The 14,756-nt window shown below is 41.2% G+C and overlaps 1 protein-coding gene across 1 annotated transcript in view; it reads right to left on the bottom strand.

The window, feature by feature from the left end:
• mam (neurogenic protein mastermind) overlaps nucleotides 1-14,756 on the bottom strand; it is a 191,617-nt gene that overhangs the window by 42,140 nt on the left and 134,721 nt on the right. Inside the window, exon 5 of the mRNA XM_018503556.1 lies at nucleotides 14,293-14,740. Within this exon, the coding sequence (XP_018359058.1) occupies nucleotides 14,293-14,740 (448 nt within the window). The remainder of the gene's footprint in view (nucleotides 1-14,292; nucleotides 14,741-14,756) is intronic.

The raw sequence follows: 14,756 nt of genomic DNA, 5'->3' as shown, positions 1-14,756 counted from the left end.
TCTCGTCGCCGTTCTCCACGCCTAATTATCATATCTTCGTGCGTCGCGTATAGATATCGAAAGACTAAATGAAGGAGCAATAAACACTACGCGCTTATTAAACAGAAATCGACGCTTCAGTTTGAGCAATAATCTTGTCCAAATGTATTCTTGATGTATATTGACGACAATGGTATTAAAAAGCTATATAGATATATAGTTATTAAACGGCATAGAAACGACAAAGTAAATTAATTAAATAAATTAAATAAATAAATTGAATGTATAAAACATAACGTAGTTATCCAGTGTTACTTCTATTTGAAATAAAGAGCGCAATTTCTATTCTCCCGTCTCGTTTACGTTTTTTATATCTTTATTTACGAAAGCTGTCGTCAACCACTACTGCACAATACATACAAAATCAATTACATTCCAGTTTCTTCTAGAATCTTAATTAGCAATTTGATAATATTTGAGAATTCAATGAATTCTTAGTAATGCGAGGATACAGAAGTTTATCAATCGTGTGCTGGCAAGTTTAAAGTTTACCGTCGTTTAATTTCCATCTTATATAATATTATTGGCAAATAATTAAATTCTGCTGAATTCCATTTCGGTTCTACCATCTGACAATTGGATACATGGCTAATAAGCATTTAAATATATCATAATATTTATAAAAAAATAATATTAATTGCAAGATCTAATTATTTTTTGTTCACATCGCATATAATTAAAAAAAGTTTTATTGAAGAAAAAAGTTAATTTCCGTAAGTAATTGCCGAACGCATATTAGTATTCAACGTGATCATTGACACTTCTTGGCTAAGGAGTGATCTATGTTCATTAACCCAGAAAGAAGATGAGTAGTCGGCGCAAGATTGAACGTAGTCGAAGAAGCGCGCGGGAGTTTGCCGTGTCATCGAGAAGGAATTGGTAGCTACCACGTTAAAAATAGCGCGATGGCGGCGAAATGATTCTGCTGGCCCGGAGGGGTAGGAAGAAGAAGGTCTAGATAGCCACGAGAGAGACGTCGAGCTAAATTCTTGATTTACAAGTGGAGCGGAAGCGACTATCGCACAAAGCCGTGGCTCGCGCGTCTAATGCACTCGTAAATGAATTTTATCGTCGCCACGGTTACGCGGCCAAGCCAACTGCTGGAGACTGTGCCGCGAGTGGAAAATAGACAGGTTCCAACGGTAGGATCCTCTCTGCGTAGGTATCGCAGTTTGATGGCCACATTGTGTATCTATTAAGCTGTTACTTCGACCCACATTGTGATAAACACGCGAGCGAGTACACTAAAATGAGTTTTTTTTTTTTTCGTACACGATCAAGATATGAAAATGGAACGTTGTTGTCACGAATGGAAAATATCGCTACGTTAGAAAAATGATACATATGTCTAAATCAGCAATTTTTCAGTAGAGTATTTTAAAAATTCTGAATTGAAACGATGTTTTAGGGGATATTGAATATTCAATTTCTAGAACTTTACTTTCTTTCCGTGTTATTCTTTGATGCGTTTCTCTTTAAAACTGTATCATGCGTTTTTAAAATTCGAACTCTGCAATTCTAATGTGAAGGACGCTGCTAATTATATGGAAAATTGCGTCTCGATAAAAGTTGGTTTTTACATGATAGCTTATGTGGTAAACAAAAAAAATGTTATACATGGCTCAAATAATGGATAGTTCTTGAGCTATGGTATATCAAAGGGGTGCTTCTGAACACAAGTTTTACACTCTTGATACCCGAGATCCAATTTTCCATATATAATTAGCGCGTGGTCCTTTCATCCCCTCAGAGTCGTGACATTTTTCTACATAAGCAGGTAAACTACAAATGAGTCATTTTTCATGACAAATATATTAGTCTTTAAAGTTGATTTCCATTTATCATCCGAAAAATGCTAATTTTTTTACGTGTGTTACTTTTTTATCAACGCAATAGGGATATGTATATTATATCTAGACACAATAGGATAATCCACAACAGAAATATTAGTATAGAGCAAAAAAATCATTGTATATGAATCAATTCAAGAATTTAAACGGAAACCAAATTACCTATTTTTTAATATCATTAAAAACTATACTGTACACAACACACATACACACAAGAAACATCTCTATTATCCATTCTCGTGTACGCAGCAGATTTATGCGTCAGAGAGCGCGTTGTTGCAGAGGGGCGCCTGCTCGATCGAAAGAACGCGTTTACAGGCGTGGCATTCCATGTTGGTCGGAGCCCGAGTTATTTGCAGTCGGTTGCGATTGCACTCGGATCGTGGCCTCTTTTTGCGCCAAACACGAACCAGAAGCATCGACGAACGAGATGGCTGGCGCTCCGAAGAGAAATCTTATCGTCTTGAATGGACCCGATCGAGAACATTGCGGACTCTAAGTTTGTCAAAAGGTCCTGTTACATCAAGGAATCGTAAATCAATAAGCTTCGGCTCAATATAGCAAAGTCATCGGTTGGCGTCACACGACCCTGTATTCGGAGATCGATCGACGAAGAAATGATAAACAAGAAATTTATACAATAAGGTATAATTATCGTGTATTTATTGAATCGCAAAGCTTAATTCTCGAGAACGTTCGCGCACATTTAAAAGCGCGATATATTATAATATACGTAGCGACCTATCTTTAGAGGCGAGAGCTAATCTCGGCTTGCGAGGAAAGAAGAAACAGGACGTGATCGAAGCGTGTATACCGCGCGCGGGAATCTAACCGTACACGCTAAACTCTATACATCAAAGTAGCGCAGAGATCCTCCATTTTGGCTTACTAACCGTACCCTATGCCAATAATACTAAGCGCTTATTGGACTGGGCCACAAATGGCGGTCGAAATAGCCAATAGGAAGACTGTCGGCATTCCGGCTCAGATTAAAGGAATGCGCTACTTTGATATACAGAGCTTTAAGTACACGCGGTTCCGCTTTATACGATCTCGTATGCATTTCTGGCTCCAGGTGGCGTGGTACGCATTACAAGTCAAAGACGTGAGGAAGACTTTGGAAATTAATCTTGACGTGATCTGCCCGTATTGTCTCCTCTCAATACTGGAGACAGGAGCCATTCAAATAATAATAAGAAGAAGATCTTGGATGCGGCGGAAAGGGAGAACTCTCTGGAAGACGAATCACAATTTAGGAGCTTCGTTGTCGACGCCGACTCAACCTCGCTGTTACACGCCGACCGACTCTACTATTTTTGAGAGATGTTTATCTGGCCTGGATCAAATATATAGTTATGAGTTCCAGAAGGCGCTCGATAGTTCTCCGAAGAGATCACTATTGGCTGCCGCTGCTCCGCGGAACGTCGCACCAAAAATACGCGTGCTTGCGGTCGGGCTACTTGTCGACGCGTTCGTTCAGCCGCCGTGATATCCTCGGCGACGTGCCAGAGCTGAGCGACGGCCGGGGATAGCGATGGCGCCGCGCCGATATCCTCGATGCAAGACGCGTTCAACGTCTCTGGAAAGGAACATCACAAATTCGAGATGTCATTTCCAGAGACAACCCCAGGCGAAAAGATGGAGACCGTGTATAACTAATCTGTGATTTTATGTTTAAATTTGGCTTATTTTTGCATGACTTTTTCTTAAAATACACGTTCTAATTCCGAATCTTAAAGAAATGGTCTGAAGTATCCAAACATTTAGCTACATACAGATTTGAAAATAATTCTATTAGACTATCAAAATATAAATTATATATAGAACGCTCAAGTGTCGATGACAATGCTGAAATAAGTTTTGTTATTCATCAATTTATGTGCGTGTGAGTGTCCTATATAATTATTTTGATAATCCAATAAAATTGTTACCAAATTATTTTTTCCAGCGAAACTACGGATTTTGCTGAAATATCTAAAAAAAAAAAAAATAGTTAGATACATATCTTAATACAATTTTGCTGGATTATCAAAATAATTACGTAACACATTCAAATCAGTCATTGTCAAAACTTTTTTGCAGTGCTCATTACGAGCGCGTCCTACGTAATTATTTTATGGTCTAATAAAATTATTTTCAGATTTGTATCTAGTCCAGTTTTTTCCCGTTTTGTCAGCAAAATTGTTTTCCGTGTAAGAATTCAGAGATTAGATTCAGAATTAGGCACTTTATAAGGGAAAGTCACGTAAATGAGCAGACAAGTCTTCGGTTAAACATATACAATCACTGATCAGTTGGTACGCGCTTTCATGTGTAACATTGCGAGATTACGTAATTTGTGGACAAAAACGAAATATAACATGTATCGCTCGAGGACTACGAAGCTAGGTAGCGGCCATCATTCCGCTGGAAGATATTCAGGCGGGAGCAAACGTCCGACGCCACTGGACACGTGCAGCTCGGCTACATCGTTTGTCTTGCGGACTTTGTTAGCCTTGTTACATATATGAGAGCGATGTGTACTTCAGAATATCACCGCGCGTCGGAATCGCGTCGGACGAAAATACTCCCTGACGCTTCGTACTTTCGATAAAAGATGTAAAAGATCCAACGAGAAAACTGATGCTGAATTTGAAGACGATATCTATCTACATCGTATGTATAAATACATATATCAAACAGATTTCGCAATAGACTTTTTTACTTTCACAAGATTTCCATCGGAATTAATTATACAGAAATAATGAATATTACAAATATAAAAATTGCGTGCAATAAAATCGTTCTCAAATCATAAAAAGAAGTGTTGCGTTATTCGCGAATGGATCTTAATCTTCTGGGAATGTACACGTATGAGAACGTTCATAGAATTCATAATCCCCCTGAAATTGCACGGTGCATCGACAACGGTATCGTTCGCAGAACGTTGGCCAAGGAACACGTGCGCCCGTTTGTACACCAAACAGGGGTATACTGACATCCCCGGTATTTCCGCGAGTCATAGTTCGCCATCGCGCGGATTAACATTATACATAACGTGCCCGTGTAAATGCAAGTCATGCTGTATTCGATAGATATTCACCCGGTAATTCTCGATAATCTAGCGAGCGTTATCGCGTCGAGTTTTATCAGACGACTCGCTCGCACGCGGATTTCGCCAATGGGATGAAACCCAGGGGGGTGAAAAGAGACCGCGCCCGCTCGCGTGCTCGAACGCGCGAAATCACACCAATTTCTCGGGAATTCGCTCGCTCGCTCGCGAGACAATCGCGCGCGAAACCGCGCGGTATAGTTGCACTTGTGCGGTGTCACGGTCGAGTTAAAATTAGCAAGTCAACCGGATTCGCGCGCAGAGCGACGGGAGAGGCGCGGAGAGGCTAGGCGCCTCGTCGAGCGAGCGCCGGACAGGCAGCAGCAGCGCGGCGAAACAATGACGACGACGATCGTGTCCCGTGTGCAGCTCTGCAGTTGGCCACGCACGCCGAGGTGGCCGTTCTCGTCCTTGCCGCGGGCAAGATGTACTTGTATTATTCGCGCGTCAACGATGACGAGCTTTCATTACGTCAATCCGAGAATGACGGTCGACGTGCGCGTCACCAGATCGGATCGTAATAATATGCGGCCATCTCTCAAATTTATATTCTCTTTTTTTAGACATCGAGAGATATCATTAGCGTAAGTCCGAGGAGAAGGTACTTTTCCTCATACGTGAAAAGCGACACAAAATATTATCAATTTCGCAGAAAAGGAGAAATAATAACGATTTTTTTTTTATGAACTTAAGTTAGCTTACTTTGGATGATCGATGAGATAATGTTTATTTAATTCGTTCATGCTGTTAATCGGAAAATCATGTTTTCTCAGTTGTGTTACTTTTAAAGTAAAGGAGCGATATGTCCATGTCATATTATCGTAAAAATAAAAAAATATAAAGAGAATTGAAAAAAATGATAACTGATAGATTGAAATACGCGCAAAAAGAACGCTTAATTTTTCTCGGAATACGCGCGTTTTTATTGTTCGAAGCTAATTCAATAAATTACTCATAATGCATAGATTCGATGACATCTGTCCCTGAATATGATTATACCATACGTATTGTGTATACCGATCGCGACATTGCGAGGCACCGATATTATTTTTATCCTGTTAATTGTTCGCAGATTCAAGCGAAATGACATGCGGAGATTATTATGCTGGCGGAGCACGGAGGTTGGGCATTACGTTATTTGTACCTGGTTAATACACGCGGTATGCCCCGTGGGGGCGCATATCGTCGAATTTCATTTCTCGTGCAAAATTGAACCCGTATTCGAAAACAGGGATTAATACGTTTTTTCACCTGGTACAAAAATAATGAATTCTCAACGATATTTTCGGTCATTTCCGATACGGTGCTTATGCGGATGCGATAACGTAGAGTAATTTCGCAAAACACGTAAAACTAATTTTCCATTCGTGTTCGCAAATCTACCGGAGACATTGTCAAAATATGCGGGGACGTAATTTGCGAGCACGCATTTTGGCTATCTCGATCGATTTAAAACGAAAACGCAAACGCCTGGTCGATCGACAAGCGCGGGGAAACAGACACTGTACAGGACCGGCGCGATGTAGGTTGCAAATGGAGGAACGTGGATATCGATTTCAACGCGGTATGCATTGTGGAATGTGCCTCCTCGTACATATGCCGGATCGACGCTCGTGTACGAGAACCGCTGTCGCGTCGCGTCGTCGTTTGTAGGTACCGTGACGCGCGGAATCGACGAGCGCGCGTCTGTAAAATCACAGACTGCCCGCCAAGACACTATAGACCCCGCGCGACGTGACATACGAGCAAGATGTATTCACTAGAATCGGTGCGAACCATCATTTTGCAGACGATCAGAGCGGGTATAAATAATTTACACCCCCCCCCATCTAGCGCCAAGTCGTTGTTTGTGTGTATACACGGAAAGAATGCTTTTGCTCAAGTAAAAAATAGCTACATCTAAAAATAATTTTGTTTACGCCGCCAAAATAATTATGTAGAATGCTCAAGTTGCTATCACTGAGAAAAATAATTGTCCGTTTGACTAAATTTAGTTTGTCTTTATTTCTTTCGAAGAAGAATATATTTCAGTCAAACGTATATTATATCGTATATTTGAATAACATTCTTTAACGAAAGAGAGAAATACAGACAATTAAATTAATTTAGTCAAACAATTAATTATTCACAATTTTTTTCTTATTGTAGAATGCTAAAATTGATTACAGCTTTGTCATCAACAATTGAGCTTTCTACATAACTATTTTTTAATGTTTCAACTAAATTATTTTCAGATTTGTATCTAGCTACATTTTTACATACTTCAGCAAAACCACATTCTTTCCGTAGACTTTTACTCAGAGTTCTCAATTTTAGTAACAACAAATTAATTATTAGAAAAAATCAATATATGCCAAGAGTTTTTCTATCTTTTCTGATTATTACGACCGCACCGTAAATGTGTAGAATACACGCGAGGCTTTATACATTATATAACAATAAGTAAATATAGCTTATGTAAGACTAATGCAATCAATAAATAAAGACATTTTCGATCGACCTGGAACTTTAAGTACCTAACAATATTTTCCTACAAATTTATATACATTATTCAGCTTTTTGCAAATTACGTTATCGACGAAATTATCGATTACTTGTCAATCTTAAAGCGCAGTCTCAAACTTGTAAAATTAGAATATCATGTTATTCAGTTATTAAATTAGTAATTAACTTAATATTAACGATACTGATAAAAATATTATAGATGTATATCTACAAAGAAATTATTTTGAAAAATATCCCAGCTAGGTTTCGAACGGAAATATTAATAAGTAATCCTAAAAATGTTAAATTTTATAAAATATCTCCAAACTTTTGACTTGGAGTATAGTTGAATAAACTATGTTACAGTTACAATAACTACAAAATAGTTTATTCAACCATACCGTACGTTGATTCTACGTATGAAATATAGTTGTCATCTTTACAGTCACTGCACTAATTTCTCTAAAGATTGTACACAGGGTTGCCACAGAAAATGAATTTTAAAATTCCCTAACTTTTCCAGGTTTTCTAGATGAAAATGGAAAATTTTCCAATATAAAATATGTAAATTTTAACACATTTAAAGTCAAGAATTGTAGGAAAGCAAGCCTATATTATTAAAAACAACGCAAAAAAGATCAATAGCATACTAAAAGTTTGGGTGCAAATTCAAGCAAACAAAAAATTAATTAGTATTAGGAAAAAAATGCCATTACGAAAAAGGGCGATCAAATAAAAATACCGAATAAAATATAAATTTTAATTATTTTATTAAAATCGTTTAAAGTGTGCGAATTTTAAACGTATTTCGCTGTAAATGTCAGATATAATATTAAAAAATTATAATAATTATCTGGAATAGGAGCAGTTTAAGAAAATTGTGACCAAATTTCAAAATTTCAGGTCTTTTTACATTTTCCCCTGTCTTTTCCCGGTTTTCCATGACCAATTTCAATTTCCTTGACTTTTCCCGGTTTTCCCGGGTTTCTAGATCTGTGGCAATCCTAGTACAATCATACGGAAAAAATGTTTATTTGAATTAACTGGAATTCTGTTGGAAAATAAACGGTCTAGAATTCCAGTTAAATTAGAATTCTAATAGATTTAATCAGAAATCTAGTAGACTTGATCAGAATTCTGGATCGTTCATTTTCCACCTGAATTCCAGATAATTCAACCAAACATTTTTCTCCGTGCAGTATATCTGTCTATACTATCTTGCTATACAGGAAAATGCGTATTCACCGATTAACTGTGGAAACGTTTAGCACGATTAGAAATTGCGCAGCTTGCGCGAGAGACGGCAATTCGCTGGTCACAATTTGCAACGATGCGACGCGATGATTACGCGGCCGCGGCGTGGCACGTCCTTCTTTGATAAGAGTGTGGCGTTAATTTATGTACCTACGCCACACCATTCACGATTTATCGTAACCGCTTGTCGTCGTGGAACGAACGCCGATTTTCCCGAGCCGCATTGAACTCATCGCGGCTATCTACGGGGAAACTCGCACTGTTATTTACGTGGACATGTAATTCGCTGTTGGCTGATTAATCGAAGCGATAGAGGTAGACGCGCGGACATCACGTCGAAGAAAATGAATGAGGACGAGAGCGATAAAGTATACAAAAGCGCGTGAGCGGTTAAAAGTCAATTGTATGATTCGTCAAATTAACAACGTCCGGGGTGGGCGATGCTCGGCGTATTCGCGTTTGTACGTCGAATAATATCAACTATTCCGATGCACGAAAATCGGCCCGACGACGAACGAGTGCTGTTTCATTATCGAATCACATTTGAAGTGGTACGCGCGCGGTATAGAAACAAATTGAGAACAACGTTACGCTCATCGAGCAGCGTGTTGCACCACGTTCTATAGTTTCTGTCATCACATATAGTGCAGTATAAATATATATATATATACGTACATATATATAATATATGTATATCTATACGTATCGATACACAGTGCAACGGGAGTTTTTTTTTAATCGACAGATAGCAAGGATCGTGAATTGGCGTCGAGATATTTCACCGATCGACTTGCACGGCAAAAACAACTAGCAGACTAATTAACGATTAAGGTGTCTTATGGTAAATTCGATCACTCGGACTACACTGGATAATACACATTAAAGTGCTGATACTTTATATAATAAAGTACTTTATACAATGAAATAAATTTACATGCGTACGTTGAGAAAAAATATACTAAATTTTAACCAAATATTTGTTTAAGCAGTGCCAACTTAACATTTACTTACGGTAAATATTTACTAAATAATAATAACAAATAATAGTTAAATCACACGAATCAATGGTACCAAATGATCGAATGATGCAAACGATGAAATTCTTGAGAAAAACGAACTACTAAATGCTAATTTACAACGTGTACCGTCGATTGTTCGACAATAACGGCGAAGTGGCAAAAGCGTGAACTTTGTACAGGGTCAAGATGAAGGTCACGAGAAAAGGAAACGACATCCTTCTTGGGCTCATTACGGTATGCAGATTGACGTCTTTGGAATCGATAACCCTTCCGATCATACGTGCATATCTCACCGACCGTTTCGATAGGAAATGAACAATGTCAGCGGAAAAGATGTCAATGGGGAGAAGGAAGAAGAAGAAGAAGAAGAACGAGAAGGCACACATTCGTGCGTGCAACGATTATCATTTAAATGAGCAGTGCGCTTGCTCTTTGGCGCCCCGAAACATGCCTCGAAATCGGGTAATTTGAATATTTCGCCGATTAAGCTGTGAACGCTATTTTACATAGGTGAGGACGGGGTTATTAACCGCATGCGATCGACCCGCTTTATTTCGACAGTAAATCATCCATGCTGATCTGCATTTGTCGTAATGCCATCTAAATAATATCGATCCAACTATACTGGACGTCAGATCGAATATAAGAATTAATCTAACGTAAGAATCACACAACGATACGATAACGATGCGATAACCGCCACGAGGAATCGCTTCGGAATTCTCAAGATAGAAATACAGAAATTGGACGATATGACTTAAACGAGGAGTTACTTAATTAACGGAATTACCAACTCCCGCTAACATTTTGATCAACCTCCACCCGTCATAAAATCGCATGGTTCGTCGAGAAGGTGGTGGCGAGTGGACGGTACACCCTCACGAGTTACGCCATTGGTAGCGTTTTCATCTGCGTGAAATTCTCGGCATAGCTCGCGATACGAAGAAGATTCCGCGAAATCCATTCCACGCGTTATTCTTCTTGCCAGGGAAGATCCTTCGGCGATCGACAGCGTTTTCTCTCTAAGGCCCAGTTTCACGCAACTGACGGTTAACTCTTGACCGAGGTTCAATTTATTCATTATCTCTTTTCAATAGTAGAATTGGAAAAAGATGAGAATATAATAAGTTGAACCTCGGTTAAGAATTAACGGTGAGTTGTGAAACTGGGCCTTAATCGGGTAACGAACGCATCAAAATGCGCCACTGATTACATGTGGGTTATAACAAGCTCTGGTAATAAATTCTTATTGAGCATTCGCGCGTTTGTTTGTAACGTTACCATTCTCGATTCTCGTAATTAGCGGTAAATTAATATTCGCTGTGAGCGCGTATGGACGCGGTAGAATGTTTCGAAAACCCGCTTAACGCCCATAAACATACACGCACCCTTTTGCCAAACGGGGGGAGGGGGAGGGGGCTATGCTTCGCAAATCGTATCGATCGCGTCGTATTTACCGAATGAGTTTTACGAATTACATCCGTGGCACGTTTGATTTGCACGGCATTTCGATACGTCGATTTTCCCCGCCCACCTATCGATGATCGCGCGTCGCTTTTTCATCCTATTCGGTTAAATTTGTACATTGCATATCCGACGTGATGCATAAATAAAGAATTATTATATCAGTCGTTAAACGAGCGATATTACGCTTTTTTATGCAGCAACAGCGGGTAAATAATACTGAGTAGCTCGAATTCTTAATTAAATCCTAGCTACATATTAATTCTGGCCTTTGGTGCGATTTTATTTCATCCTTTCGAATATGTATGTACATTTTTTTTTTCGAGGAAAAATTTGTCAACACGCGATTGGAACTTCAAAGTCCGTACCTGACGTCGACTCGCGCAACAATTCCGAGGTGATAAGCGAGCGACACGGTCCGTCTAGATGGGACTTCCGTCCTGATAATGTCACCGATTCGGAGAGTCCGAGAGAGGTTGCGAAAAGAACGTGGGAGTCACGTCAGGGTATGTAAATCGATCGCACGACATCGTGGTTCCTGAAGCAAAACTCGGCTTCCGGACTAAATGACATGTTGACATGTGTAAAAATAAGAGTAGAGAAGCGCAGAAAGATTGACGGTGAGAGGATGAAAAAATCCTTGATTTGAATCTCGCTTACATCGTATTCCCGATTACAGCTCGATATTCAAGAGTGATTTTGTCGAACGCGGAGATTTCAACATCAATATCCGTTTATCTTTCCTCTTTTTTACGATAAAATATCTCGATGTCGAGACGAAACCCATCGGTCCGCAATTGACAGCCGCGTGGAGTTTCATGATTCGAAGCACTCCGAGAATGATTAATTATAACCGCGTGCTGATCCCCATTATCGTATCGTGCAGTGAATTCCTACCAATCGTGGGAATTCTGTACCATACTAACGTCAAGGTAATATCAACGACGTCGATTATGTCGTCGATTCACGCGAGGTGCGCGTATCAATTCGAACGGGATCGCAAAATCGTAGCTACGCAAGTAATGAAAAATCCGCAACGCGAAATTGAGCACGGAAAAGTAAAAGATGTCTATATAGGTGAGAGGGAGAGAATAATGGATCTGGCTAAAGATGAAGAGGAGGCGTCATTTGCCTCCTCGACGCATTGAGATGCAAATACGCGCCGCCTAACGTGATTTACGAGGAAGGAACGAGCAACCAGAAGCGTTTCCGAGTCCAGATCCGTTCGAGCAGATAAGATCTGTCCGAGCGCAGCCGCCACAATGGACCTAGAGATTTTATACCGGCAGATATTCACGCGCGGCGTCGTAGAACCATCGTTTCCTCTCGGTCAGCAAGTTTCCTTTGGGATTGACATAAAAGGGTCGCGGCTGATCCTGCGAGTTTCTGTGACCCGATGGAGATTCGTAAACTGCGATTTGCTCTGAACCTTTTGCAGAGTTTGCGAGATTGAACATCATTACGTTCGAATTGGCAGTAAAAATAAGTTCCGAATTAATTAAATTTAACTTATTATTAGCTGCAATCAATTCTAGTTGATGAATAACGTAAGAGAGCGAGAGAGAGAGAGAGAAATCGAGCTCGATTATCACGTCAGTTTCCCTAACGATTGGCTCCCATTGTTTATAGGGAAATACATTCGCGTGGGACATCTTCGTTGAGTTTTATTCAGAGAGCTCCCTCCATCGACAATGTTGCGAATTGAATCGGGACCCTTATGTAATTCAGCGCAGCAACGAGCATATCGACGAGCGCAGCGATCCTTTTCATTCGCTCAGGTGAAATCCTTTGTACGAACGAACAGACATACGGGGGCTGCCTCATCGCCGACGCTGGCGTCACGTGCGTATTGTCACGAGCGTAGCCCCGCGACTATCACTATGGAGCGTATTGACGCGGATTGCAGGCGCAGGTTAAATCGAGCAGACGGCGGCGGTGGCGTCGCGACGCCGGCTGTGCGCGGCCGCGCAACCCTTCGCTCGCTGTCCACCTCCCCAACCCTCAACGTCATCCAGGAGCGTCGGCGCGGAGGGACGGAGAGATAAAGATATAGAGCAAGGGAGAGAGAGAGAGAGAGAGAGAGAGAGAGAGAGAGAGAGGGAGGGAGCGGGGAGGGGGGACTCTGGCGAGAGGGAAAATTTACAAAGAGGAGCGCCGCCGCTACCGCCGCCGCCACTGGGAGAAACGAGACTACTTGTTGCGCGTCGCGGCGCCCCCGTGACGCCGTGGTGCTCCCTTCTACCCCCCGTATCACCGCGTTTCATCGACGACCAACAACGTCGCTACCGCCGCCGCCACCGCCCACCGTCGTCGTCGCTACCCCTTCGACGTCGCGCCACCACCGCTGCCGTCGCCAACGATGCCCCGCGATGCCGTCGACAAAAATAGACGCGTCGTCGCGGCGCAACAGATATCACTCGGCTCGAGCTCGAGTAGCTCTCGGTTACTTCGTTTTGATCGCCGAGATAGTGGCGATTAGCAGTGGCCGTCGTTCGACCGAAAGAAGTCACTATATCGAAACTTGGAAGTTCGCGATACGGAATCCATCCTCATTGAGAAAATTTAATATCCCGTTGAGTTTTGCGTTAGCTCGAGAAAATTTTATGTACTTTATTTACATCCCCTGATGATTGAAAACTAAAAAGACGGTATGGCCTAAAAAAACTTTTAGCTTGTCTATGTAGAAGTCGTACACGGTCGTGGGGTCTTAATTCGCAGGAAACTGACCAATCACAGTCAAATGTAAGGAGAATACTCGACTAGAATTGGTCAATTTCCTACGATTTGATATCTTACGACCTTAAAATCTACGATTTTATGTAGACGAGCCTTAAAAGACGATGTATAGGTACATTGATGCGCGCATGTGTGTGTGTATGTGCGATCGGTTATTTATTTTATAATTGCGCAATTAATTTCGAATTAATATAATTAGACCACATGATCCACGAGTTTTCTCTTTCAAATATTGAAATACAAAGCGAAAAAAATCCCCCGTGCAAAAATAACTTAGAAGTAGAATACATATTTCCCGTATAATATTTCGTTTTCGAGAAAATCGATCTCGCGCAGAAAAAGTGACTTCACTTACCTGTATCTGGTTACCGATGTGCAGCTGCTGTGCTTGATTGATTTGCAAGGTGGAAGTACCGGGTCCCGAAGGAGGTCTCGGCGGCGTGGAGGTCGTGTTAAAAGGTCCTTGCGAACCGGTCTGGTTAGGTCCACCTCCTTGCGATCCTCTCGGTGGTAACGGATAACCCGGGCTACCGTGATTCGGCATTGAACCCGGACTACCATACGGCGAGTATTGTTGTTTGTAACCGCCGCTAGGCCCCAGCATGCCGGGCTTGCCGCCCGTCGCAGTTGGTTGGGGCCTCTTCATATCCGTGAGGCCTGCAGCAAACTGAGTTTGCGAACTGACGAACATATCGTTGGTCTGCTGACTCTGGAAAGTCGGAGTGCCATTGTTCTTGTGATACGAGCCGGTCCCCGCGGCCGTGGCCTGGTTTTGTCCACCGGTAGGGCCGGTACTACTGGGACTACCGAGGTAATCGG

This window comes from Trachymyrmex cornetzi, unplaced genomic scaffold (assembly GCF_001594075.2).
Source record: "Trachymyrmex cornetzi isolate Tcor2-1 unplaced genomic scaffold, Tcor1.1 scaffold16, whole genome shotgun sequence".
NCBI lineage: Eukaryota > Metazoa > Arthropoda > Insecta > Hymenoptera > Formicidae > Trachymyrmex > Trachymyrmex cornetzi.
The sequence above is the reverse complement of the archived record's forward strand: the minus strand, read 5'-3'. Positions and strand labels throughout refer to the sequence as shown.